This window comes from Choloepus didactylus, chromosome 6, assembly GCF_015220235.1.
Source record: "Choloepus didactylus isolate mChoDid1 chromosome 6, mChoDid1.pri, whole genome shotgun sequence".
Taxonomy (NCBI): domain Eukaryota; kingdom Metazoa; phylum Chordata; class Mammalia; order Pilosa; family Megalonychidae; genus Choloepus; species Choloepus didactylus.
The window spans coordinates 8269997-8293784 of NC_051312.1; the positions used below are offsets into that span (position 1 = coordinate 8269997).

The 23788-nt window shown below is 51.8% G+C and overlaps 1 protein-coding gene across 7 annotated transcripts in view; it reads left to right on the plus strand.

Annotated features, from left to right (window-relative positions):
* Window positions 1-23788, plus strand: part of PC (pyruvate carboxylase) — a 112757-nt gene that overhangs the window by 68762 nt on the left and 20207 nt on the right. For all 7 annotated transcript variants that reach the window (XM_037838062.1, XM_037838065.1, XM_037838064.1 and 4 more), the window contains 4 exons: window positions 22568-22703; window positions 22838-23022; window positions 23325-23490; window positions 23622-23767. In XM_037838062.1, the coding sequence (XP_037693990.1) occupies window positions 22568-22703; window positions 22838-23022; window positions 23325-23490; window positions 23622-23767 (633 nt within the window). The remainder of the gene's footprint in view (window positions 1-22567; window positions 22704-22837; window positions 23023-23324; window positions 23491-23621; window positions 23768-23788) is intronic.

Sequence of the window (23788 nt, forward strand, 5' to 3'; positions counted from 1 at the left end):
TCGCTCGATTTCCAAAGTAGAGGGTGACAGGTAGATCTAGGGGCTGTAAAAGAAAGATCGGTTCTCATGGGGGCGGAGAATGGGGAGAGAAAGCAGCAGCAGCAGCCGTGGTCAAGGGCGTGTCGTGGCCGGGGTGTGTTTACCTCCTTCCTTCCAGGAGCTGGAGCACTTTGCCACTGAACTTCCTCACGTCTCCTTGGCTCATGAGCTTGGCCCTTCGGTTAGCAGTCTGCCCAGAGAACCAAGTTTTCACGGTGAACCAGGTTCAGAAATGCCGCTGCCTAGCAGCAAGTAGTGGTAAAGGCTGCCCGGGAATGAACGGCTGCATTTCATACATGGTTTCTGAGAAACTGGATTAATTTACCAGCCAAGGGAAGTTGAGATGCCCAGGGCTAAGCAGCAGTGGGCAGCCATTACCATGCTGCTGGGCTTAAAGGGATCAGGAGAGGAATGGTGTTTCCAGAGGCCAGTGAGGGCTGGGATGGTGAGGCCCGGCGGGAGCTGTCGTGGCTGCAGGACGCGGCCCCTGCCAGGACTGGCACAAAGCCAGCAGAGTGGGGAGGACACACTCCAGGCCCGCTCTGTCCCCACCCTCCATTCTCATTCCCCTTCCTCGCATTGGGTGAACCCACAGAAACCAGCCAGCAGGAGGGCCTGGGGGCCTCGGTCCGGAGGGGGGTGGGGGGTCAGCCTCTGGGGCGCAGAGCAGGACAGGGACAGAGGGAGGTGGTGGGAGGCCGCTCCTTAAGGTGTAAGTCCCGGTGACAGCATCCACTCAACAGGTGTGACAAGCAGGGGGAATTGAGCTGCGGCATCCTCAGGGTCAGAACAGCTGCTGCTTTTTAGGAAGGGACTGTCCCCAAATCCAAATTAGTTTCCAATTAAAAATTTGGTCATCAAGGACAATTAGGTAACAAAGTGAAATGAAAGGTAACCAGATTGGGAAGGAAGAAGTAAGACAATCTCTTATTTGCAGATCACATGATCTTTTACGTAGAAAATCCTAAGGAATCCACTAAAAAACTATTAGAACTAATAATGAGTCCATCAGGGTTGCAGGATACAAGATCAATATATAATTATCAAGTGTGTTTCTGTATAGTAGAAATGAGCAAACTGAAAAGGTAAAATTCTAACAATAGCATCAAAAAGAATAAAATAGGAAGAAATTTAATAAAAGATGTGCAAAGTTTACACTTTGAAAACTATGAACCTTGTTGAAATGAATTTAAGAAGACCTAAATAAATGGGAAGACATCCCAACTTCATGGATCAGAAGACTTAATATTGTTAAGATGGCAGAAATCCTGATCTACTGTCCCTATCAGAATCCCAGCTGCCTTTTTTTTTTTTTTTTGCAGAATTTGATAAACTGATCCTAAAATTCATATGGAAATGAAATGGACCCAAAACAGCCAAAAGAATCTTGAAAAAGAATAAAAAAGTTGGAGGATTCACACTTTTCAATTTCAAAACTTACTAGGAAATCGCACTTATCAAAACATAAGGCCTAAGGCATAAGGACAGACATATAGAGCAAATGGAATAGAATTAAGATCCCAGAAATAAATCTCACATTTACGGTTGATTGATTTTCAACAAGGGTGCCAACACAATTCGATGGGGAAAGAACAGTCTTTTTAACAAGTGGTGTTGGAACAACTGGAAATCCACATGCTAAAGAATGAAGTTGGCCTCCTACCTCATGCCACATACAAAAATTAACTCAAAATGGACCAAAGACCTAAATGTAACAGCTAAAACTATAGCCCTCCTGGAAGAAACACAGGCGTAAGTCTTTGTGACCTTGGGTCAGGCAATGGTTTCTTAGTTATGACAGCAGAAGCACAAGCAACGAAATTAAAAAAAAAATAATGTGGATATCATCAATATTAAAAACTTTTGGTCTTCAAAGGACACCATCAAGAAAATGAAAAGACAGCCAGTAGAATGGGAGGAAAGTTTTGCTAATCATATCCGATAAGGGATTTGTATCTGGAATATATAAAGAACCCTTACAACTCAATAATAAAAAGACAACCCGATTTAAACACGAGCAAAAGATCTGAATGCACAGTTTCATTTCTTTTGCCAACAGGGCAAGTAGAGAAGGGGCGCTGCGCACCCCGGCTCCCCTTCTTTCCTGTCTCTGCTCCCAAGCAGGATACTCAGACCATGGGAGTTCTTTCAGCACTGGCTCTCGGGAAGATGGGGAAAGGGCCCTGGCTGTAGCGTGGTATAAATACTCCCACCATGGCTGATTTTAGGCTGGCAACGTCGTTTCCCTGAGCCCAGGGTTGGAAAGAGGGGTGCGCAGTCAACCTGGAGAGCCGGCAGGTCCAAGCTCCAGCTCACGCTGCAAGTGGCTATGATGGGTCCTCTCTGACCCCGTGAGCTGGGTAGGAGGACCCCAGTTTTCACGTTGTCTGACTTATTCTGACCAAGACGGTCATCAGGGTCAAACTGTGGTGCCAGACGTTGCAGCAGCCCCGGCCCTGACCACGTGGACCTCCAGCCTGCCCCACTCCGTCCATCAGTTCCCCTGACAATAATAATAGAAGCTAAAGCTCCTAACAGAAGCTGATGAGGGCCGGACACTGCTCTAAGCATTTCACATGCATTAACTCATCTTGGAAACACCCCTACCAGGCATTGCTATTGTTAACCCTGATCGTGCAGATGAGGAAACTGAGGCCCAGAGGTTAAATGTCTTGCCCAGTATCGACTGACTTGGTAGAGCCCTGATTTGGACCCAGGTCATTTGAGCCCTGGGATCTTAACCACGACGTTATCCCTACTCTTTTATACCGACCTCTGGGAATTCTCTTCAGACGTTTTTCTCCGAAGACCCAGTCAGGGCCACGGAACCGCTGGCTCGTTAGTGTTGCCCGACAAAACACAGGATGCCCAGTAAAATTTGAGTTTCAAATACACAACAAAAATTCTCTTTTGGTATAAGTGTGTCCAAAATATTGCATGGGATATACATACGTTAAAAAAAATTGTGTATCAGAAATTCAAATTTAATTGAGTGGCCTGTATTTTAATTTGCTAACTGGCTAAACCCTGGTTCCAGTAACTTTCTTTTGCTTGGAAGACAGTCAGGAGTATTAGGAAGCAAATTCCACAAGCCAGCTGGCTCTCCTGGGGGAGCTCAGGGGATCGTCCCGGCTGTTCCTGCTTCTCTGGTCAGGCTCTTTCTTCCCCCCCAAAAAAGTATATTGAAACAGCATTCTGTGGGAGCATGCCAAAATACAGCTTCAGAACTGCTTTGCTTCTCAACCTTCAAGGCTGGAAAATCACCACAGAAATTTAGGAAATCTCATACAGTCAGTCTAACATTTTACTTTTCCAGAAGCCTCACTTGACCTAAATCAACCCATTCAGAAAACCATCGAAATTCTTTTAAAACTCCCTCTGAGGGAAACGCCACTGCTTTTTCTCATCCGCACCCTTTGCCGACACGTCTGGCCAGACACTTGTCTCAGAAGTTTAATCTCAGTCATCTTTGGGGCAGCTTGATCTCTACTCCTGGTTTTTCTTGGAGCAGCTGTGACAGATGTGTCATCTGTATGCCACCAGGAAGCCTTGTCATCTGCAGATGTGTCTTCCTGGGCTGTTGCTTTGCTCTCTTGGTTGTGCCTCCTGGAACGTGGTATCTTGGCTTCTCAGCCCAGATGGTCCTCTTAGGCCTTGGCTGAGTCAGTGCACTGGGCCGATGCCTGGGTCCCAACCAGCTGTGTCTGACATTGGGACTGTCCCAGAAGGTCTGGGCTGCCCTGGTCCCAGCGGAGGAGTGTCTGTTGCCCAGTTCAAGGCCAGTCTTTCACCTGTGCTGGCAGCCTCCCTCCCAGACCTTGCTCCAGCTCTTTTCTCCCTCCCCGACTCTTCCACCTCTCCTTCCTTCCCAGCTCTTTCCCCTTCTTCTTCCTCTAACTAGCTGAACTTTCTTTCATACAGGAAGGTATCTGCCACACACCACATTAAAACCAGATGCCATTTCTCCTCACAAAACTGACAAAAATTAGAGCCCGACAATGCAAGAATTGGCAAGGTGGGGAAATGGAATTTCGGTTGTACTATTGACAGCTGCGTAAATAATTAGGACAACTACTTGGGAGAGCGATTTGTCAATGCTGACATTTAAAACGTGCCCACCTCTGAGGCCCAGTTCCAGTTCTAGATGTACACCTAGAGAGACTCTTGCACGTTTTGTGTATGTGGTGGTCAAGGTTATTGGTTTTAACCATTTTAGTTGACGTTTTATTATGGCTGCTTTCAAACATATACAGAAGTGGAACAAATAGCATGCTAAGCTCCATCTACTGCCACCCACCTTCAGCAGTCACCATTTTACCCATCTTCACAACACAGTTCCTCAGTAGCTGAAAATCCCTTTTTCTATGACCCCCATTTGGTCATGGATAAACTGTGGTATATATAATGTATTATACAGCAATGAAAATTAATTGAACTAGATCTACCTATATCAATGTGAATGGATTCCAAGTATTATGTTGGGTGAAAAAAGCGAGTTAAAAAAATGACAGTGTATCATTTATGATAAAATTAGAACACAAGCATATAGCCATGGATACACCGATATCTGAACAGTATGACGTCCACAGGGGGAAAGCTGTGGGCCACTCTGGATTGGGGGACCCCCGGGAAGGAACGAGGAAAGGGACGGGGCTGCGGGTGAGGAGGAAGCATGAGGGAGACTTCAAATGTTTGTAGGGTGTGTTTTCCCTTTGGTTAAATTGAACTTTTATTTTGTGAAAATAGTACATGTGGACACTTCTGGAAGTCACATCGTGCCACCAAGCTTGTGAAAGAAACTGCAGTTCCCTGTCCCACCTCCCTCCCCGTGATTGACTCCTGGTCCCCAGAGACAACTTTTTTTTTTTTAATTAAATTCTGTTTTGTTGAGATATAGTCACATACCATACAGCCATCCGTGGTGTACAATCAGCTGTTCACAGTACCATCATATATTTGTGCATTCATCACCCCAATCTATTTTTTAACATTTTCCTTACACCAGAAAGGATAACAATAAGAATAAAAAATAAAGGTAAAAAAGAACACCCAAATCATCCCCCCCATCCCACCCTATTTTTCATTTAGTTTTTTGTCCCCATTTTTCTCCTCATCCATCCCTACACTGGATAAAGGGAGGGCGATCCACAAGGTTTTCACAATCGCACTGTCACCCCTTGTAATCTACATTGTTATACATTCGTCTTCAAGAGTCAAGGCTACTGGGTTGGAGTTTGGTAGTTTCAGGTATTTACTTCTGGCTATTCCAATACATTAAATCCTAAAAAGGGTTATGTATATAGTGCGTAAGAATGTCCACCAGAGTGACCTCTCGACTCCATTTGAAATCTCTTAGCCACTGAAACTTCATTTTGTTTCATTTCACATCCCCCTTTTGGTTAAGAAGATGTTCTCAATCCCACGATGCCGGGTCCAGATTCATCCCCTGGAGTTATATCCCACATTGCCAGGGAAATTTACACCCCTGGGAGTCAGGTTCCATGTAGGGGGGAGGGCAGTGAGATCACCTGCCGAGTGAGACAACTACTTTTGATTCTTCGCTATTTATCCTATTTCCAAAGAACATTCCCCTCGTTTATTGACATCCTTCTGTGGAAGATTTAGCTCGCTGTCAGTGCCCCCAGCTCCAGCCCTGCACCCACTTCCCCTCCCTTCATTCTCCGATATGGTTATGTAACCGTTTTTGTTGAAATATGTTTCAAGGAGGGGCTGGGGGAGGCAAGGGCCGGACCCCCCAGAGCCTTCGGAGGGAGCGCAGCGCTGCTGACAGCTTGAGTTCGGCCTCCAGAACTGGGAGAGAATGAATTCCTGTTGTTTTAAGCCCCCCAGTTTGTTGTCATTTGTTTATTGAAGGCAGGAAGCTGGTGGGACCCCTCCCTCCCGGCCCATCACGCTTGGCTCTGAGACCCCTTCCATCATGGAAATGCGCGCCTCTCCCAGGTAGCGTCTGTGGATCCTTCTCCTCCCCTCCATTTGTTCTCTTTCTGGGTCTCTCCTGGACCAAGTCTCTTATTTTCTTAACTTTTCTCCCATTTTCCATAGTTTAGTCTTTTTGTTTTCTTTTCTGGGCGGTGTCCTCAGCTGTCTTCGAATTCTTCTATTTATCATGTTTAAAATTTCCTGCAACTCTATTTTAAATTTTCTAGAGCTCTTTCTCTTTGCCTTGTTAAAATAGCTGCCGCCTCTTACTGAGTGGAAGCAATAGCTTCTTAGTTCTCAGAGGAGATTAATTCGGTTTCTCCCAAGTGTCTGCTCTGTTGTGCTTTTCTCCCCCCGGTTTGTTTTGGTGTCTTTTTCAGGTTAGAAGCTTTCTTTCCTCTAACACCTGGTGATTTGGGGCTGCCCATTCGTCCTGACGAGTGTGACCCTAGAGCAGCCTGCCTGTCTGTGGGCCCGGGGGGGTCTCTCTGTGGGATGTGGGGCCGCGGGCCGGGCCTTTCCTTGGGAGCTGTCCGTGTCAGTGACCGCAGGACCCTGTCTTGGGCTGAGCGGTTTCCCAGAGGGGAATCGGGTTTGCTGCCCAGCGGGGCCAGCCCGGTGACCGCTCTGTGCAGTCCCAGTCCCTGTGTTCAGAGTGGGGACCCCTCTCCCCCAGGTTGGGCCTCATGGGGGTCGAAGCAGGGGCTGCTGCCTGGTGGCCGGGGTGTGTGTCCAGCTCTGGCACTTCCTGGCAGCATGCCCTTGGGCAGGCGACTTGACCTGTCCTGTCTGTGCCTCAGTTTCCCCAGCTCTCAACGTGGGAGTGGCAGTTGTGGCCATTGCAGAGGCTTCTCACTGGAGTGCAAGCTCCGAGAGCAGGCTGGGCTCATCGGGGAGCCGTGTTGGCAGCTCCTGCTGTCCTGCTGGGGGTGGAGGGAGGTGGCTGCCTGGCTGGCATGATGGGGAGAGGGGGCTGGGATCTAAGCCCCCTGCCCTTTAGCCGCCCCCTCACTCCCACCTTGGGAGGGCTGGAGCCACACGCTTCTGAGCCTCCCAGGAGTCTGCACGAACCGGATGGCCCTCTGCTCTCTCTACCTGCTCTTCTGCCCCAGTCCATGATGGTCCGTCATCTGGGCTCTCCCAGGCCCTTCTCCTTGTGGGTTTATGCTCTTAGAAAAGAAAGCCTCTATTGATGTTTTAGTGGAATTTCAGGAGGGGATGGAAATAAACGGCCCTGTTCGGTCCACTGCATTTCTCCAGATCTGTTTTAGAAGCAAATGTGCCCACGTGGTAGCATCTGCATCTGTTTACTCTGGGAGAGGGCCGGCCTACTGTATTGCCAGCTGGGTTGTCTGTAGTTTCCAGGCATTGCATTAAAAATCAAAGAGAGTCCCTTGATCCTAGTGCCCTCTAACTCATCCTGTCTTTCTCTTCCTCTTTTTATCTCAACTGCCTGGAAGTTCCTGTCAGCCTTTGAGTGTGACGTAGAGCCTTGCTCGCCCCTCACGTCTCTCCTCTATCCGCTTTGGTGGCTGATTGTTTTTTATTCCTCACTGGAGCTCTGCTGCTGTGACCCCTCTCGTTCCATCTTCCTGGAACCCCGTGGCTCTCACGAAGGCACTGGCCATCCCTGGGTGCCGCTGCGTGGCCTCCTCGTCCCCTGCTCCGGCCTCGTCTGGGTATCCCAGGGCGCCCCGCTCAGCCCCCTGCTCTCGGCGCCGGCCATGCTGCTGGGGGCTCCCAGGCCCCTGTCTCCAGCTCAGAACCGCTTAACGTCACATGCACGAGTGCAGCTGCTTTTGTCTTCTCCTGGGGCTTGCAGTCACCTCAAGCTCATCAAGTTCAAAACCGAACTCTCCGGCTCCTCCCTGCACCTTTGTATGTTGTTCTTTCTCTTGGCATCACCACTTTCACCGTTCCCCTTAAACTAGGGTCCCAGGAGCTGGCCTTACCCACTGCCCCCTACCGCACATCCCCCAGCCTCCCGGTCCATTTGGTTTACCTCCAAGATATTTCTTGACTCGGTGCCCTCCTCTTCTTTCCTACTGCTGGGCCCTGGGTTAGGTCCTCATTACCTTTTGCCTAAATTAGCACAGCTTCCTAATTTATCTTCTACTTGAGACTTTCCTCCTCAAATTCTCCTTTCTCAGAACTGCGAAGTGACCCCTCTAAATTGCAAATCTGTTATCTGCCTCCTTGGTTTCCTTTTTTTTTTTTTTTTTTCTTTTTGTAGTAGAGCAGTTATAGGTTTACAGAAAAATCAAGCAGAAAGTTCAGAGTTTCCCTATCACCCCCCCTCCACATACACACACACACAGAGCTTCCTTATTATTAACACTTTGCTTTAGTGTGGTATGTGTGTTACAATTGATGAAATAATATCATTATAATTGTACTATCAACTATCATGCATAGTTTACGTTAGGGTTCACTCTTTGTGTTGTATAGTTCTATAGTTTCTAAAAATTTGTATTCTAGGAATGTTTATCCAGCCTAAAATGACCCTTTTTAACCATTTCAAATACACAATCCAGTGGTATTCATTATCTTCGCAGTCACCACCATCCATCATCAGAACTTTTCCATCACCCCAGAAAGAAACTCTGTACCCACCAAGCATTAACTTCCCACACGCCACACCTCTCGCCCCAGCCCCTGGTGACCTGTGTTCTGGTTTCTGACTATGAATTTTATTTTCTAATTATGTCATGTGATCATACAGTACTTCTCCTTTTGCATCTGGCTTATTTGCCTCAACATGATGTCTTCAAGGTTTATCCATGTTATAGCCAGAACTTCTTTCCCTTTTACGCTGAATAATATCCCATTGTGTATATGTACCACGTTTTGTTTCTCTGCTCATCTGTTGGTGGACACTGGGTTGCTTCCACCTTTTGGCAATTGTGAGTAATGCCGCTGTGAACACCAGTGTGTGATTGTCTGTTCGAGTACCTGTGTTTTCAATTCTTGTGACTATACAGTGTGCCTAGAAGTGGGACTGCTGGATCATATGGCAGGACCCACCATGCTGTCTGCTGCAGCGGCTGCACCGTTTTACATTCCCATCAGCAATACACAAGTGTCCCTATTTCTCTACGTCTATTTCTCTATGTCTTCTTCAACACTTATTATTTTCCATTAAAAAAAAAAAGAGTAGCCATTCTGGTGGATGTGCCTTGCTTGGTTTCTTGAGTAGCATCCTTGGCACTGAGGATTCAGTCCCTGCGTCTTACTGTGGCAGGTGTACTCCTCCTCTGGAGTCCCGGTGTCCGCCCCGTCTCCTTGACAGTCAGGCGAGAGGAGGGGACATTTACCGCTGCTCTGGCTTCATGGTTTTAGTGTCTGTGAAGATCTGGTCATCTGTGGGGAACCACCAGCGATCGTCTTGGAATTAGGGTTAGCTGAGTGAGTAAGGTGGGCAGGAGGCTCTCCCAGTGGGACTGGAGTGGGGCCCAGAGGGGGATCTAGAAGCTTCCGGGGACTATCTGCAAATACGTGCTTTGGTGCCATCTCCTGCAAAGCATCGCCAGGCGTGTTTAGAAAAGACTCTTTAATGCCTCTGAACCTCTTTCACCACTCTTGGCCCTGACTTGGTCTGCAGGGTTCTTTGCTGGCCCTCCCCTTGGCTTCCTTGTGTCCCCCAGCAGTGCCTTGGGCTCTGATCTCCGTGGGACGGGTGCTTGCTGCTCCAGGAGGGGCCGGCCTTGTTACCCATTGTCCCCGTGCTCCACGAGTGTTGCTGGGTGCATCTTAGCCCCACACTCCTCTGTGAACTCCTTGCGTGAGCTGGGGCGTTCATGTGTGCACTCCCTCATTTGTTCCCCAAACATTTATTTAATTTTGGTGTCGGGCTCTATGAAAAGTGCTAAGAAGACAGTGGGGGACAAAGAAGACCACGGGACCCCAACCCTAAGATCCTCACGGTCTCTGCTGAGGGAGACAGACAGACCGACAGGCCACTGTGGCACCCAGTGCTCCGTGCTGAGGACCCCAGCCTCACGGAGCCCCCGTCACAGGACAGCGGCAGCTATGCTCGGGGGAAACGGCCGCCCCAGGGAGGGGATCGGGGCCGCTTGGGGCGGTGGGGTGTCCAGGGATCCCTCCTGAGCTGAGTCCTAAAGGACGTGCCCGCGACGTTAGAGCCCCCGCTCCTGCGTCCCTCGCGTCGCGGGCGGGGAGCCCGCAGTGGCAGCGCCTTTGCACCAGGGGGCAGTGTTTGCCCTGCAGTTCCCGCTGCGGGGAACGAGGCTGCAGCGGCCGCCTGCTCGCCAGCGGGGCCTCGCCTTTCCTGTTACTCCCCGAAAGGCCCCGATGGCCCTCCTCCGCCTCCGTTCCCGTCCCCCAGTCCACAGATCCCCGCTGCCTCGGCGGCGCCGGCTGTCACGGTGCCTCCCCCCCAACTGCCTCAGAATGGGGGGCACCAGGGCGAAGGGGAGGCCCGCGTGGGGCTGGCGGGTGGCCCCTGACCCTGCGGTCACACTTGGGGTGGCAGCAGGCTCCGGGGAGCCCTCCCAGCGCCCCCAGGCTGTTTCTGAATACCTTTTGGTATTCACTTTCTCTCTCTCTTCATCTACCATCTTCCTTTTTTTGGTTTCCTCCTTTCAGCTCCGCGTCCCCGGCAGTCCCGCCCTCCGTCCGTCCTCTTGTGCTTTGGTGCAGCTGCGGGGCCCCGGGAGTCAAGACAGTCTTTCCTTCCTGACGTCCGTCCCTGTTGAAAGCGGCCCTGGGGCTCTAGGCGACACGTTCAGGGCCGGACAGAGCGGCTCCGTCCCCCAGGGCCTCGCTGCCGCCCCGTCCTCTGCCAAGAGCCCTCCTCACTGGTTCTGTCCTCCTTTCCCTGGCAGCAGCCGGTGCCGGCTGGGGGGCCGGGCTGGGTGGGCCTGGGGGTGGGTGGTAGGAAGCGGATGTAGAGGAGACGCCTGTTGGTTACTCCGGACATCCCCGTGCCCTGTGTTTGGATGCTCTCCCTCTACCCCGCTCTGCTGTCCCCAGCCCACCTCTGAGGGGGATTGCTGAGGGAGCTGGGGACCAGGAGTGGCCGTTCCCGCCTCAGGGCTCTTGGGATTGACACACCGGCTGGTACCCCAGAGTGGGTCCTGGGCTTTCTTCTCCTCGGTGGGGTCTCACCCACGGCTGCCCTCCGAGGCCGAAGGAGATGCCGTGTAAAGAACAGGGATATTTAGGATGGGAGGGAACCTAGAACATTCTAGGGTCTGGCTCTTGGCTGTGGCAGCCGTTCAGGTGACCGCCCACCCTGAGCCCCGGCTGTGAGCATGGCTGTTTGAAACCAGTGGTCATACTTCTGGGACCCACACTTGGAAGACGATGGCTCACGAGGGAATTTTGTGCTGCTTCTGGTTGCAAGAGGTGGCCTGGGAGACCCCGTTTAGGTCTGAAGTAGTAGGATTTCTGGTGTCATTTTGATGATTCCTTGGGCACGTTGGAACTGCCCGAGCTCAGCACCGTCGGTCTGCTCTAGGGGAAAGCTCCGGGCCCTGCTGGGGGCCCTGCTGGGGGCTTCAGGCCAGTGACAATATTTAGCAGAAGTGGGGTTTTTTGAGGGGGTTGGTTTGTTTTTTTGGTTTCTAAGTGCCTCTCACGCTGTGCTTCTGAGGAAACCACGACTTATTCCTCAAGCCTCGTGTTCTGGAAACATACAGATTCCTCTCAGATCCGGCTCTGCCCTGGTGTAACTGTGCGGCTTTGGACGTGTTACTTCATCCTGCTAAGCCTGGTTCATTTATCTGCAAAAGGGAGCCGGTAAAAGAGCTGCGAGGGTCCCATGTGTTGGTTCCTGGAAAGCACCCTGCCCGGGGCCCGCTGGGTTCGCTGCCAGCTGCTCGCCCACCGCGGGGCACACGGGCGGACCCACAAGGGGCTGCCGGGTGCGGTGGAGGCGCCGAGGGCAGGTCACCAGGAGCGGTGCCTGCCGGGGCCGTCCCCTGCCTGGGTTCACGGATGCTTTAGGCAGCTCCCCTGACTCAGTTGCTCCCGCTCCCCTCTGAAAGGCTCAGCAATCCGGCGTGGGAGAGGAGCAAAGCTGGAAGACAAGTGGACGCCGTCCATGGCGTCAGGCCGGGAGGCAGCAGGGCAGGCCTCCCTGGGTCAGCGTGGCTCGGGGTGCCCCTTCCGCACCCCACGTGAGACTCCGAGCATCTGACTCCCCTCCTCCAGTGCGCAGCCCCGGGCCAAGGAGAGGGCTCTGCCCCCGGCGTTCGCAGAGAACGGGGAGGAGCCGGGGCGAAGGATCGGCCATGGCGGCAGCTCTTCTCTTACCCTTTCCCCCGCTCTGAGGATAGAAAATGAGATTTTTGCTTTTGTGTGTCACCAGCACAAGCAGACAGGTGGCGTCCCCCAAGGCAGGTAACCGGGAGGGCCTCTCCGACCTCCAGGACGTCCGGCCCTGGGGAGGGTTTCCCGTGGGAACAGCGGCCCCCCGGGCGGAAGGGGGTGCTCAGCGCCCCAGAACGGGCAGTGGTCCGGGCCAGTTGCTGCTGCAGACACTGGTGTTAATGAGGCCCTCGGGGTTTTTGTCTTGTTAATTAATTTTTTTTTTGGACGTAAGTTCAAATTCATAGGACATTTGCAAAAAACAATACCAGCCCCATAGAGAGAACTCCAACATACCCAGATACACCAGCTTTTTTAAAAAAATTCAGTTTTATTGAGATATATTCACATACCATAGAATCATCTATGGTGTACAGTCAGCTGTTCACAGCACCATCATATAGTTCTGCATTCATCACCACAATCAGGTTTTGAACATTTTCCTTACACCGAAAAGAACTGCACCGACTTTGAACGTTTTGCCGCCTTTGCCCCATCATTCGCTCTATCCATCTATCTGGTTATCTATTTTCTAAACAGTTGAGAACAGGTTGCATACATCACGTTCGTTAAATACTTCATGTACTCTTCCTGTGAACAGGATATTCACTTATGTAACCGCCTGAAGTGCAGTTATCACATTCAAGAAATTTAACATTGGTGTGAAGCTTACAGTTTACATTCCAATTTCTTCCTATGTCTCCACGATGTCCTTTTCTCCTCTCTGATTAGATCCCGCCTGGGATCATGTACTGCCTTTGGTTGTTAGGCCCTTGGAGTTTCTAAGGAAGGTTGTCAACCGTGAGGGCTTCTTGGTTACCACCCACCAAACCCAGGCCCCCCAGGGGGAGCAGGAAGGGGCAGTGGTGGGAGTCTGGCCCCTCTGCCCTCTGGGACTGGCCCCTGCCCTGGCATGAGGGTGAGGAACACGCCCCTGCTATCCTGAGGAGAGAAGCTGGCACTCGGGCCACGCAGGGGCTGGGCTTGGCCTCCCTGGCCGGGGGGCAATGGGGCTCGCGTTGGACGCCAGGGGCAGGGCTTCTGGGGGACTCAGAGCCATGGCATGTGCCCAGCACCCTGCCCTCCGCCCTTGGTGCCTCCAGCCTTGAGGTTTTCTGCCTCTGCTGCCCTAGCGCCATGGAGGGACCGTCAGCCCGGTGGCTCCCCTGCCCTCAGCTTTGGGGGATGAGGTGAGATCGGGGTACAGTGGGGAGCTGCCCAGCCCCTTGGAGGCACCCACCCACAAGGGCTTTCCAGGAGAGGGGCCTCCATGAGGGGCCACACCTGCCCTGCAGGCCTCTCCCACCCAAGGTTCTGAAAAGGCCTCAGGAAGCCCAGGCAGCCGGACCCCTGGGTTTCAGGTCTGGGAGGGGAGTGGAATTTGACAAGGGAAAGGCTGGGTGCTGGGTTAACGCTAACTCTGAGAAGGGAGGAGACCTTTGGGGTGAAGGTGGCATTTTAATTTGTCTTGGTATCCCCAGGGCCTTGTGCTGGGCTCGGCCTTGGGTGGTGGGGGAGCCAGGCTGGTGCAGGATGCGCGGGGGATGGCAGCTGGCGCTGAGCTGCAGAGCTGTAGCTGGATGCTGAGGGGCGTGACCCCCACTCGTCACTCACAGGCAGCCCCTCCCGAGCAGCCCCCCAATCCTCCCACGGCCTTTAACTCAAGCAGCAGCCTGTCCTGAAAACAGTCAGAGTCCACTCTCACCTCCGCACCGGAATCCCAGCTGGGCTCCTGCCTTCGGCCCTCTTTCCCAGCCACTGAGGGTCAAGAGGGTCCCCCTCTTTGGGGCTGTGAATCCACTACTCTCCGCAGGACCCAGAGGCCTCGCCTCCCCTTTGCTCCCAGCCTCAGGCAGGGGAGGAGGTGGGGAGCCGCTCTGGGTACCCCTTGCCCTAGATTCAGCCTTGGCCGTGGCCCTGGACCTTGGCCTTGGATCTCTGCCTGTGGTGGGAGCGCACGGGGCCTGCGGGCTGCTCTCTGCAAGCCTGTGTCGTGGCTCCTGGTTCCTTGATTCAGCAAACCCCAGAAGCACTGGTGCCCGCGTGGCAGGCCCACTCGGAGGCGCGAGCATGAAGTTGGCGTAGGGGCGTGTGCTGAGGGGGGCTGCGTGACCACTGGGGGCTGCGGGAAGTCAGAGGAGGCCAGCTCATCCTCATTCCTGTGTGCATCTGGGGGGTGACGCCGTGGGAAAGAGTGCTAGTGACTCACGTTTACAGGGCAGCCTGTCTCACCAGTCCCTGGGATGACCCCCAAGGTCGGGGTGGGGGCACCCGATTTTACAGACGAGGAAACCGAGGACTCAGAGGTGCCCCAGATCCCACAGCCAGGGCAGGTAGACTGGGTTTGACCCCAGGCCTGTAGCTGGGTACCTGCTCCTGCCAAGCTGCTCTCTTTCCCACTTTCCCTCACTGCTCTTATGTCAGCGGCGCTGACCTTTTCCCTTCCAAAAACATCTGCCTGCCACGCATCAGCCAAAGAGTGCCCGTGCCCCGGGGACTGCTGTGCTCGGGTCTCGAGTCCAGGCCTGCCCTTGCTTTCCTCTGCATGGAACCCGTGAGCTCGCCGCGCATTGGGCACCTCCCCAGCTGCCCAGGGCTCGGGCTCTTTGTGAAGTGGGGTGCCACGGAGTCACCGGCCCACCCCGAGCACCTGTGAGGATCAAATGCAACGTGTGAGAGGCTTGCTGGGGCTGGGCCGGCTGCGGGCATCTCTGCCCTGTGTGTCATCCTGCCTGTGAACAAAGGGGCCACATAGTGGCCTGGCCACACTGCCTTCAGGGCTCAACCTTCCCAGAGGCTCCCGAGGTGACAGCCCCTTGGCCTCCCCTCTGCAGGGCCCCCTTCTTTCCTTGGAGACGGAACTGGGGGGTGTGTGTTGGTGGGGAGAGGGGCAGGGGAGCAAAAATGTTCCGTTTACCCACAAGACAGTGGGTAGATGCCCAAGTAGGCTCCCCACATGGAAGCAGAGAGGTCGGGCCCCCCTGGAATTAGCTGGAGACGTTCCTGAAGGTTCTAGAATCTCTGAGGCTGCTCATCTGCAGGGCAGCCTCACCTGGGGCAACGGGTGAGGACAGCGTGCATATTATAAAGGCTCTCCCTGGGTTTTGCAGAGAGCTTTCCAGAGAGGCTGCCTGTGGGTCTGTCACCCACGGGCATGGTTCCTAGCCCCCGTGTCCCCGTTTCCAACACGCCTGCTAATTTGATAGGCTTCAGGTGGCCCCTCGCTGTTTTATTTTTATTTATTTATTTATTTTATTAAATTCAGTTTTATTGAAATACATTCACACACCATACAATCATCCATGGTATACAGTCCACTGTCCACAGTATGATAACATAGTTATGCTTTCATCACCACAATCTATCTCTGAACATTTTCCTTACATCAGAAAGAACCAGAACAAGAATAAAAAATAAAAATGAAAAACGAACACCCAGATCATCCCCCCGTCCCACCCCATTTGTCCTTTAGTTTTTATCCCCATTCCTCCACTCATCCATACACTAGATAAAGGGGGTGTGATCCACAAGGTCTTCACAATCACACTGTCACCCCTTGTAATCTACATTATTATATAACTGTCTTCAGGAGTCCAGACTGCTGGGTTGGAGTTTGGTAGTTTCAGGTATTTACTTCTAGCTATTCCAATACATTAAAGCCTAAGAGGTGTTATCTATATAATGCATAAGAATGTCCACCAGAGTGACCTCTCGACTCCATTTGGAATCTCTCAGCCACTGAAACTATTTCGTCTCATTTTGCATCCCCCTTTTGGTCAAGAAGATATTCTCAGTCCCACGATGCTCGCTGTTTTATTTTGAATGTCCTGATTTCCAATGAGGTGATGCTGTTGTAGGTTTATCAGCCACTTATATTTGCTCTTCTGTCCCTGGGCTTGTCCTCAAGGAGTCCTTTGTCTCGTCCTGAATTTACACCACGTGGCAGCTGGGGCTCTGTCCACAGGGCCCGTGCCCGGCTGCAGGGCTTTCCCGGGGCCCGGAGCTGAGTAGGCGGTTGGTGCCCAGGACGAGGGGGGTTAGCCCCCTGCACTGGCTCTCCGTGGTGTGGCCGCAGATGGCAGCATCTGCCGCCCGCGCCTGCTCTGCCCCTTCCTGCTGGGTGACCCCAGAAAACCCAGGCAGAGCTGAGCATCGGCGGGTCAGAAGGGCGGCTTGGAGATCTGCAAGGGGCAGATAACGGGTGCTGATATTTGAAGTTCATTATGCTGAAGAAATAGCCAGGCCTGAGAGGCACCCGATGGCTCCTGAGCCCTTAGCAGACACCCTGGGCACCACTTGGGCAGTGGGGGCTGTGCTCTGCACCCCGACGCTCCTCCACCAGCGACAGCTGTAGCGTGATTCTTTTTTTACTTGTTACTTTGAAACAATTTCAGAGCTACCGAAAAGTTGCAAAAAGTAGTACAAAGAGTTCTCTCAGACCCTTTACCTAAATTCCCCCAATATTAGTATTTACCACATTTGCTTTTTCATTCTCATATTTTCCCGAGCCATTTGAGTTTAGGTTGCAGACATGATGTCCCATTACTCTGAAATATCTCAGTGTGTGTTTGCTAAGAATGAGGACATTCTTGAATGTAACCACAGAGCACTTATCAAAATTGGGAAATCAACCCTGATGCAACCCAGTTATCCAATCTCCAGAGCTTATTTAAATGTTGCCAGTTGTCCCACTGATGTCCTTGATAGTGGCAGAAACCCGGGAGCCCGTCCAGGGTCACATGTGCCATTAGTTGTTGTGTCTCTTTAACCGCCTTTAATCTGAAACGGGTCTTTACTGTTTGTCTTTCGTGGCCTTGAGATTTTGGAAGAGAACAGGCCAGTTGTTTTGAAGTTCCCTTAACTTGGCTTTACTTCAGGTTTCCTGGTGAGGTTCGGGTTGTGCCCCTTTGGCAGCCACATCCCGGGAGTGCCCTGTCCCTCCTGGTGGCCTTGCTGGTGCATCGGAGCGGGAGGCTCGGGATGTCCACCTGGTGCTGGTGACGTTGACCTGGTGACCCAGTGCAGCGCCTGCTGGGTTTCTCCATTGTCATGTGACAGTTTTCCCTTTTACAGCTAAGAAGGAATGACAAGGTATTGTTCATCTCTCTACTCTGGAAAGGCGGGGACCCCAGAGGCCCACAGAGTTCATCTTCCCACGTCGGTAGCTGGGATTTGAGTGGGGGCGCCCACCTGGAAGCCCCCCAGCCCTGGGCAGCTTTCCCTCCCGCCGCGGTCCTTCCTCCCGCTCTCCCCGTTCCTCGGGCGCCGGGAGACCCCCAGGCCCGGCTCCCACACCACCCTTGGCAGCTGCCGCCCAGAGCTTCACCCCTTGCCCTCAGGAGCCCTGGCCCCTCTGCCTGCTCTGGTGTCCCTCATGTTTCCCACAGCGGGACTGTTGCCCCCCTCAACCCGGCTGCCATTCCTCCTGACCCCCGCCTTCTGCCACAGCCCCCCCAGTCCACGGCCCCCTGTCTCGGCCCCCTTCAGTGCTGGCTGCTCCAGCCCGGTCTCCACAGTGGCCAGAGGGGGCCTCTGCCACCCGGGCCCTGTGTGTACCTGCCGCCTCTCCTCGGACAAGGGGTCCCTGCCCTCCAGCTCGGGCCTGTCCCACCCGTCCGGTCCGTCCCGCCTGTGTCCTCTTCCTGGCGCACTTTCTGCAGGTCTTGCCTGGCCACTTAGGCTCCCGAGAGGGGCTGGCTCTGGGCTCCGGGCTCAGGCCTCTGCGGTCACACACCTCCTTGTCTTCCAGGCTCGTCCATGGTCTGGAAGGATCTCGTCTCTAACTTGCGTCTCTTTCCTCCTCCTGCTGGCCTCCAGCCTCCGTCTGGGCAGCGGCCTTATCTGCCCTGTCCTCGCACCTCCCGCGCCCGGAACGTGCCCGTGGGGGCCACGCTCGGCAGGGGCGTCCTTTTCTCCCCGCCTGTAGGTCCTTCCTCTTCTCTTTCTTCTCCTTCTTTCCTTGTATTTTTCTTTCTTTTCTTTCCTTTTTTAAATTGTGGTAGTATATATACAACACAAAATTTTCTACTTGAACCATTTAAAAATGCACATTTCAGTGGTGTGAATCACATCCATACAATTCTCTTCATTTCCCCTTCTCCATATTATTGGCCCTATTGTAGCACCGAAAGTTTTTTCAGTATTTGTTTTATTTATTGAATATATTTTTGGGTTCCTTACTTAAAACAAAATAGCCAAGCAAGTGTTTTTTTTTTTTTTTTAAGGGTTCTGTGTCACTTTTTTTTTTTTTTAATTTTATTTTGAAATAAATTCAAAGATACAGGTACACTTGCAAAAACAATACAAACCCCATACACAGCATACCCTGATCCCTCCCCCGATACCCCAGTCCATCAACTTTAACATGGTGTCACACCGCTATTTCTTTCCCTCCCTCCCTATCTATCATCCATCATCTATTGCTCTGTCTTCTGAACATATGAGAGCTAGCTGCACACATCCTTGAGCATTCACTATAATTCACATATACAATTCCCATGAACAAGAACATTCTTTTATGCAATCCCATTAAGCACAACTAAAAAGTACAAGAGCTTCAACATTCATACAAAGCTTACATTCTATATTTCCTTTTTTTTTTCCCCTTATGTCCCAACTGTGTCCCTTTGAGCCTCCTGTCCTCCATCCGCAGATCCCATCCAGGATCATCCTTGGCTTTCAATTGTCATCTATTTAGACTTTTTTTTTCCAATTGTGGGAACATATATACAGCCTAAATCTTCCCATTCCACCCCCTCCCTAGCATTCCATTAGTGGGATTAATCACCTTTAGAATGTTGTAATGTTATCACCTTCCCACCATCCATTACTAGAAATTTCCCTTCACCTCAAACAGCAACCCTACACTCATTTCTTAACTCCCCATTGGCCCTTCCCCCACTTCTCTTAACCCATACTCTACTTTTCATCTCTATGGTCATATTCTCTGATAATTTCCTTGTTTTTACTGTGGGGCTTAAATTTAACCTCTTAAATCCATACCAATCTTGGTTTTCTTTGATACCAACTTAACTTCAATAGGACACATAAACTATGTTCCTATACTCCTCCATTCCCCCACCTTTATACAGTTCTTGTCAAAAATTACATATTTTACATTGAGTCCAAAACCACTGATTTGTCATTAGAGTTTACGTATTTTATATCCTGTAGGAAGTAAATAGTGGAGTTACAAATCAAAAATTATTGACTTCTATTTGTATTCCATTGTGGTCAGAGAATGTGCTTTGAATATATTCAATTTTTTTTTTTTTTTAATTTATTGAGGCTTGTTTTATGTCCCAGCATATGGTCTATTCTGGAGAAAGATCCGTGATCACTAGAGAAAAATGTGTGTCCTGGTGATTTGGGATGTAAGGTTCTATATATGTCTGTTAAAATTCTCTATATCTCTCTCCTTTCTTTGTTTCTCTGTCGGTAGGGCTCCCTTTAGAATCTGAAGTAGGGCAGGTCTTTTATTGGCAAAATCTTTCAGCATTTCTTTGTCTGTGAAGAATTTAAGCTCTCCCTCGAATTTGAAGGAGGGTTTTGCTGGATAAAGTACTCTTGGTTGGAAATTTTTCTCTCTCAGAATTTTAAATATGTCATGCTACTGCCTTTTCGCCTCCATGGTGGCCGCTGAGTAGTCACAACTTAGTCTTATGTTGTTTCCTTTGTATGTGGTGAATTGTTTTTCTCTTGCTGCTTTCAGAACTTGCTCCTTCTCTTCAGTATTTGAGAGTCTGATCAGAATATGTCTCGGAGTGGGTTTGTTTGGATTTATTCTATTTGGAGTTCGCTGGGCATTTATGCTTTTTGTATTTATATTGCGTGTAAGGTTGGGGAAGTTTTCCCCAACAATTTCTTTGGATACTCTTTCTAGACCTTTACCCTTCTCTTCTCCTTCTGGGACACCAATGAGTCTTAGGTTTGGTCATTTTATTTTATCTATCATTTCCCTGGGATCCGTTTCGATTTTTTCGATTTTTTGTCTCCATTCTTTCTTTTGTTCTTTCATTTTCTGTTCTGTGGACTTCTAGGACACTGAGATGTTGTTCAGCTTCCTCTAGTCTTGTATTGTTAAAATCCAGAGTCTTTTTAATTTGGCCAACAGTTTCTTTTATTTCCATAAGATCTTCTATTTTTTTATTTACTCTTGCAGTGTCTTCTTTATGCTCTTCTAGGGTCTTCTTTATGTCGCTTATATCCTGGGCCATGGTCTTCTTGATGTCCTTTAAATCCTTTGCCATGTTTTCGTTCCTCGATTGTAGTTCTTTGATTAATTGTGCAAGGTACTGTGTTTCTTCTGATACCTTGATTTGTGTGTTTGGAGTTGGATTCTCCATTTCGTCTGGTTTTATCATATGCATTAAGATTTTCTGTTGCTTTTGGCCTCTTGGCATTTGCTTTGCTTGATAGGGTTCTTTCTGGGTCACTTTCTAGTTTTTATCTAGTGTTTTTGACAGAGGTGTATTTTTGCCCTGTCTCACCTAGCCACCATCTTAGTTCTCCCCTCCAGATGATATGATCTTGTATTTGAAAAATCCTGAGAACCTGACCACAAAGTTCCTTAAGCTAATAAACAAATTCAGCACATTGGTGAGATACAAGATTAATGTAAATAAGTCAGTAATGGTCCTATACACTAGAAATGACCTAAGTGAACAGGCAATAAAAAAAAAAAAAGAAACTTCCATTCACAATAGCAACTAAAAAAATCAAGTAACTAGGAACAAACTTAACTAAGGATATAAAAGAGGAAGGAGGAGAAACCAAGATGGAGGCTAGGTGAGACAGGGCTAAGGAACACCTCTGTGGAAAATACTAGATAAGGACCAGAGAGTGACCCAGAATACCAGTTACAGCAATGTGCCAGCTGGATGAGATCTGCTAGTTTCCAGGGGCTGTATACTTGGTGAAACCGGGAGTCTGCATTCTGAAACGAGTGAGTAAGCTGGCTGGAAGTCCTGCAACCACACGGCAATCTGGGGAAGCCAGGGTTTGGCGTCTGGAGACCAACGGGCTCTTTTAATAAAAAATATATATAAATAAATAAAAGGGAAAAACCCAGGAGCGGCTGCAGGTGCAATCGTGGGAACCACGCAGTAAAACACAGCAAGAGGGGCTGGGCTGGCCTCTCAGTGTCTGGCCTGGAAGATAGCCCACTGCAGATACCCTTGGGACCGGGGGAACGGAGGGGAGAGCCGGAAGCAGAAGCAGTATCTGCAGCTGCTCCCGGGTTTTTTTTTGGTTCTTTTTTGTTTTTTGTTTTTTTTTAAAGAACTAGTCCGTCTCCAAACGTCAACCTGCAGTTTCCTCACACTGCAGCACGGCCACAGGACTTTCAGCCGGCTTACTCACTCGTTTCAGAATGCAGACTCCCGGTTTCACCAAGTGCATGGCCCCTGTGGATTTAGTATACCTTGTCTTGCTGGTGCATCACTGGAAGTGGTATTCTGGGTCTCTTTCTGGTTTTTATCTAGTATTTTTCACAGAGGTGTTTTTTTGCCCTGTCTTACCTAGCCACCATCTCGCAAGTGTTTTTAAAAACTTTTGCTAAGAAATAAATAGAAGGGTTGGAGAAAGGCACTGAAGCCAGGGTGAAGAGGCTGAATTCCGGTTTGCGCGCTGCTGTGAACAGCTGTGACTTGGAATAAATCTGGGTACCCTTGCCTGGGCCTTGGCTTCCTTCCTTTGTAAAATGAGGGGTGACTGACTTGACCCCCGACGCCTGTCTGCGTTCTGGGAGCTGCCAGCGAATGTTGGTCATTTCTGGAGTCACCCTCAGGAGAAAGGGAGGTTTCCACCACGTTTGAAGAAACCCGCCTTTCCCCTGAGCCGGGGCTTTGCTTCCGGCAAACTCACTCCTTACTAGCCATGCCGTACCCCGAGGGGAGGAGGCACAGTGGGGTAGGTTGGGACTGGGGATGGGTTCTGCTGAGTCCGGTGGGGGGCACCAAGGGGCCAGGCTGACCCCTCACACAGCCCCACCTGGCCACGGACATTGCTGTAGGAGCTTGATGTGCTGAGCTTCTAGAACTAGGGCATGTGTCAGCGTCAGGGCAATGCTGGGGTTCCGCTTGGGAGCCCCCTGACCCATAGCCAGTTGCCCACCGCGGGAGGGTCAGCCCCTCCAGGAAGCGGGGAGAGACTGCTCTGCAGTCACACGGCTGCCACAGGGCAGGGCAGGGGACGTCTCTCTTGCTGGGCAGCTTGGTGCTGAGGCCGCTCCACCCTGTGCTCTGACTGCCCTCCCCAGATGCTGAAGTTCCGCGTGATTTATGGCGGCCGCAGAGTCCTGGGTGTTCGCTGGGCCTCCAGCATCCCCGCCGCCTCCCCCAGCGTCCGACGCCTGGAGTACAAGCCCATCAAGAAAGTCATGGTGGCCAACAGAGGTGAGTCCCGGGGCTGGGGGGAGGAGCCAGGTGTCCAGTCCCCAGCCTTAGCGTCCGCCTGGGTCCCTGGCTCCCTCCTGCTTCTCTTTGGACCCAGGAATCCAACCCCTCAGCCCCGCCCCGCCTCCCCCCAGGTGAGATTGCCATCCGCGTGTTCCGGGCCTGCACGGAGCTGGGCATCCGCACGGTGGCCATCTACTCCGAGCAGGACACTGGCCAGATGCACCGGCAGAAAGCCGATGAAGCCTACCTCATCGGCCGTGGCCTCGCCCCGGTGCAGGCCTACCTGCACATCCCCGATATCATCAAGGTGGCCAAGGTGAGCCGTCAGGCCGGGGCCTGGTGAGCTGGGGCGGCACCCCCAGGTGGGGTGGGCTGGGGACAGGGAATTTGGCCCTCTGGGAGGGCCTGGGGGCAGGGACAGGGCCTGTGCATTTTTGTCTCCCCAGTGCCATGCCCGGCACCCACGTAGGCCCGCAGTAAATGTCTGAGAGCAGATGAGTGAGTGGAGCAGACTCAAGTAAGGTGGGGGGCGGGTAAGGACCCCGGGGGCTGGGCCAGGCCTGTGCGAAGGGACCCGGGGTGGGGGCAGCCCCCCTGACCTGTCCCCTTTGCCCACAGGAGAATGACGTGGACGCCGTGCACCCCGGCTACGGGTTCCTCTCCGAGCGAGCAGACTTTGCCCAGGCCTGCCAGGACGCGGGGGTCCGGTTTATCGGGCCAAGCCCGGAGGTGGTCCGCAAGATGGGGGACAAGGTGGAGGCCCGGGCAATTGCCATTGCCGCAGGTGAACCCGGTGGGCGGGCCGTGTGGGTGTGCAGTGCTCGGGGAGGGGCTAGCGGGGGCGTCTGCTTCCTGGTTGGGTTTTCGGGGTGTGCAGCTGCTTATAGAGGTCCCCGCCTGCCCGTCCCCCGACAGGTGTCCCCGTGGTCCCAGGAACTGACTCCCCCATCACTTCCCTGCGCGAGGCCCACGAATTCGCCAACACCTATGGCTTCCCCATCATCTTCAAGGCCGCCTACGGGGGCGGGGGCCGCGGCATGAGGGTCGTCCACAGCTACGAGGTGAGCCCATGTGGGGGGCTG